This window comes from Lactuca sativa, chromosome 6, assembly GCF_002870075.4.
Source record: "Lactuca sativa cultivar Salinas chromosome 6, Lsat_Salinas_v11, whole genome shotgun sequence".
Taxonomy (NCBI): domain Eukaryota; kingdom Viridiplantae; phylum Streptophyta; class Magnoliopsida; order Asterales; family Asteraceae; genus Lactuca; species Lactuca sativa.
This window is the reverse complement of record NC_056628.2, coordinates 63,376,838-63,381,370: the sequence shown is the minus strand read 5'-3', so window position 1 is coordinate 63,381,370 and position 4,533 is coordinate 63,376,838. Positions and strand designations below refer to the sequence as shown.

The 4,533-nt window shown below is 31.3% G+C and overlaps 1 protein-coding gene across 1 annotated transcript; it reads right to left on the bottom strand.

Moving 5' to 3' along the window:
* Positions 1-538: 538 nt before the first annotated feature.
* Positions 539-4,273, bottom strand: LOC111897824 (probable CoA ligase CCL7). Its single transcript, XM_023893770.3, has 6 exons — positions 3,223-4,273; positions 2,175-2,364; positions 1,938-2,083; positions 1,750-1,817; positions 998-1,100; positions 539-932 (listed from the first exon to the last, which is right to left on the bottom strand). Exons 1-6 carry the CDS (start codon positions 4,222-4,224, stop codon positions 819-821), a joined length of 1,623 nt encoding a protein of 540 aa, XP_023749538.1. The 5' UTR covers positions 4,225-4,273; the 3' UTR covers positions 539-818.
* Between the last annotated feature and the right edge of the window lie 260 nt (positions 4,274-4,533).

Genomic DNA, 4,533 nt, shown 5'->3' with positions numbered 1-4,533 from the left:
CATATGGTTTGTGGTTTCCTTGAGCTTTTAGAAATGGATTAATGAGGCAAATTAATAGGTTTAGAAAATCCATAACAACAATTGCTTGAAAGTTTATTGGCAACAAGAAAAAAACGATTATAATATTGGCAGTATAGAGTCACCAAGAAAGAATCTTTTGGGTTCAAGAAATACTATCAATGTGTAGGCACAATCGACTAAAGAAAACAGCTTCTTTGAAACGCTTTCTAATAGTCTAATAGTAGAGGCCAAGAAGAAACCCATTAGGGTTGAAGAAAACGAAGAAATATGTGGCTGTAGTTGTGATCTTCAAAAGAGTAAGATAAAACCGACTTCAAGAAATTCTTGGAAGGTTTAAATAGTAGCCGATAATTGTGAAGAGTATAAGTTACCCAGAAAGGAACTCTTTAGAGTTCAAGAATGACGAGTTAGACAAATATTACTGGAAAAGCATAAGGAAAATAAAAATACAGAACATTGTTCTTAAACGAACTCAAACTTAAACAAACGAAACACACCATTGTTTTTGTTCATTCACTTATTAAATAAAGGAAAATATTACTTTAATAAAGGAACATATTACTGGAAACAAAGAGTTACGAAAATAAAAATACATACAAACAAAAACACTTAAAAGAACGAACGACACCATTGTTCTTGTTCGTTCACTTATTAAATAAAGGAACATACATGACTCTCCTTATTGACTTTACCAAACTTTAACAATTTTTACACGGATAGTTAACAAAACAAATCCAAAACAGTTCACAACATTTATTGTATCCAGAAAATTCTAAGTTTTTTGATTTCATAAAATCTTATGTTTCAGATCGAACTTTTTCAATAAGTTCCCGCCTCAGAAGTTTCCCTGCAGCCGATTTTGGCACACTGCTTACAAATGTCACTCGCTTCAATCTTTTATAAGGTGCAACCTGTATCAATTATATTCCAATGAGTATTGTTTTTATTAAAATATAAAAATATTACAAACCTTTACCTGTTCAGCAATAAATTTCTTAACATCTTCTTCGGTCAACGAACTGTTTGGAGACCGAACCACAAATGCAATCGGGACCTCGCCAGCTTCCATATTGGGAAACCTACCATAGTACTTATATTGATTAGTTACATCATATCGGATCTAAAAGAGAAAGTTGAGAAAAAAGAGCAATGTAATTTTCCCTTTTTACCAATGTGGGAAATATACTTCAACTTTTATGCATAAGAGCAATGTACTTATTGTTTTTACACAATGCAACAAATTTTAACATGGAAAACAAGTAAGTTTTTTACCATTTGATTTTTGTTTTACTTCTGTAGTTTTTTTTTTTCATATGTGGTAATACATTTTCCAAATCAGTATTGAAATACGATCGTTAAAGTATGTTGCTACTAAAGGTAAAAGTGAAAGTATTATACTTTATATTTATTTTCACCAATAATAACAATGTACTTATGATTTTCTACCAAAAACAATAATTTTAACCTGGAAAATATGTGTTACCATTTGCTTTGTTTTTAACCTTTTTGCTCGTATGGCATTCAACTAATAATGTTGTGGTTATACAATTACCAAATCTACATTGAGATATTCATGATAAAGTACATTACTATTATGGATAGATATTAAAGTATATTACTCATTTTGGTAAAAAAGGAAAGGTATATTGCTATTTCTTGAAAATTAGCCATTTAAAAAATGTTGTGAATGAGCTTCAAATTCTGGATAAGATTGTCTTTTTAACTTACGGAATTACTGCAGCATCCAATATTTCAGAGTGTGAAAGCAAAAGTGCTTCAAGTTCTGCCGGTGCAACCTTAAAAGTATAAAACATATAGCCAAGATTAATGACTATTATTGTCATGAAAAAAAAGATAACAAAAAACCTTATCAAAATAGGATCTTTAGAAGATATAAATTACCACAACTTTTTTACCTGAAAACCCTTGCACTTAATGAGTTCCTTTATTCGGTCAACCACAAATAATTGACCATGATCATCAAAATACCCAAGATCCCCAGTATGCACAAAACCCTCTTTATCTACCATAAGATCTGTAGCTTGTGCATTATTGAGATAACCTATAAATTAAGAGCCAAAAAAAGATTTTATGTCAAAAAAGTAGATTAAAGATTCATGTTTTATGTGTAAAAAATGATAAGATGAATATACCTTGCATCATGCTAGCTCCTCGAACCCATATTTCACCCATCTGGTTAATAGGAAGAGGCTTATCGGTATCTACACTAACTATTTTCACCTCAATACCTGGTATTAGAATCCCGGTTGAACCAGAGTTACGTGGACCTATGATTGGACTCTCCATTGTTATAAGCCCAGTTGTTTCAGTCATGCCATATCCCTGTTGGGTTTCTTGATTTTGTCATATAATTTCAAGATTCTTAAAGAAATTCAAAAATCAAAGCAAAATGGTGTTCATAACTCTAGCTTATAACTAATAGTCTTATGTTGTACAACGTTTTGGATCATGATATTTTGGATCGGCTCATTTTAGATCATATGATTTTGGGTCGTATAATTACTATCGTAACATTTTCAACCAAATTAAGTTTTTGTCTAATAACAAGTTTTAGATAACATTTTTTAATCATAAAATATTCTATTAAGGATCATGATTTATGTAAATCAAAATATTTTTGGATCTAAACAAACTAATGTGTTATAAACTTGTTGAAACGCCGGGTTTTTGTCTGATAACAAGTTTTGAATCATAATATCTATTAAATCATATAATTTTGAATTGTAAAAGATACGATTAAAGATCATAAATTTTTTGAATCATAATATTTACGGGTTAAAACAAACTAAAGATCATAACATGTTGAATTATAACAATCTCGTATTATGAATATTTTTACAAATATCATTTTCAACATTAATTTTTTAAAATCTTACAATATTATAAAATAAAGTTTAATATATATATAAACAACCGTATTTTTTTAAATAATTAAAGTTTAATATATCTTACAATATTATAAAATAAAGTTTAATATATATATATATATATATATATATATATATATATATATATATATATATATATATATATATATATATATATATATATATATATATTAAATGAAATAAAGAATAAAAAAATTACGTGCCAAATTAAGTTTTAAAATGACAAACAATCGAACGATTACAAAACAGGAGATCATTAAATATATTTAGTTCAAATGCAATGGAAGTTTACCTGAATAACTGTAACATGAGGGAACTTTTTGGCACACTCCTCCATTAATTCTTTCCCCAAAGGTGCAGCACCTGAAGCAATTTGCTTTAAAGAAGATAGATCGAACTTCTTTACTGCATCCTGTTTAGCCAAAGCAAGTATAACCGGGGGAACAACCCATAAATGTGTCGCTCTATATTTCTCAATGTTCTTTAGTAACCCTTCAAAATCAAACTTCCCCATTGATATGATGGTATTCCCTTCCTGTAACTGAGAATATAGTATAGTCGCAAGTCCAGCTATATGAAACATGGGCAAGACACATATGAACCTGTAGTCTTTCTCCCCCATTAATCTTTGATCTGAAGTAATCATCTGTGAATTAGAGATGAAATTCATATGGCTTAAAACGACACCCTTACTAACACCGGTTGTCCCAGAAGAGTACAGTAAGGCCGCAGTATCATCTCCTCCGATGGACACATTAGGGAGTTCTGAGACTGAGGAAGATGTTGAAATCAAATCGTTATATGAAAAACATCCTTTTCTTGGACTTTCTGATCGTAAAAACACAACCGGCAGGCCAAAGCTTTCAACTTTTTGGTACAATGCTGGAATGGTGATGATGAGTTTGGGTTTAGAGTCTTGGAGTTGTTTGGATAGCTCACCGACAGTGTACTGAGGGTTGACGGTGGTGGCTATGGCACCGAGAGCGATGACAGAGAAAAGAGAGACGGAGTATTGGATTGAGTTGGGGGCGAAGAAGAGGACGACGTCGTTCTTGGAGATACCCAGTTGGGTGTTCAAGGCTTGAGAAAGCTTGGCTACGGTGGTTTTGAATTCAGAGAAAGTGAGGGTTTCTCCGGAGTCGGAATCGATTAAGGCCGGTTTGTTTGGGTACGATGAAACGTTACGGAAGAGGAAGGAGATCATTGATGTGTGTTGTTTTGCTGGGATGACTACTGGTTGTCGGAGTGATCGGAATATTCCGTCATGGCCATACCCAGCTTTGTCCATCGACATTGTGTGTGTTTTTGATAGATGAGCAATTTCTACCAAATGATATTCAAGTGCTCATCACCTTCATATCTTTCACATTTTATACTCCTCAATCTTGGCTACTGACGGGTCTAACATTTTTTTTTTTCTAAATTTTCATTCTGAAATAATATATGTAAGTAATAAATTATAGTTTAAACAATTTATTAATTATTGAAGTTGTGAAAAAGAAAATTAAGAATCGTGTAGAATATTATAGGGATATTAATTAAAGGATGTTTTCATAAAAGGCCTAATATAATAGATACAATTAATTAATTCACATAGAGTTTA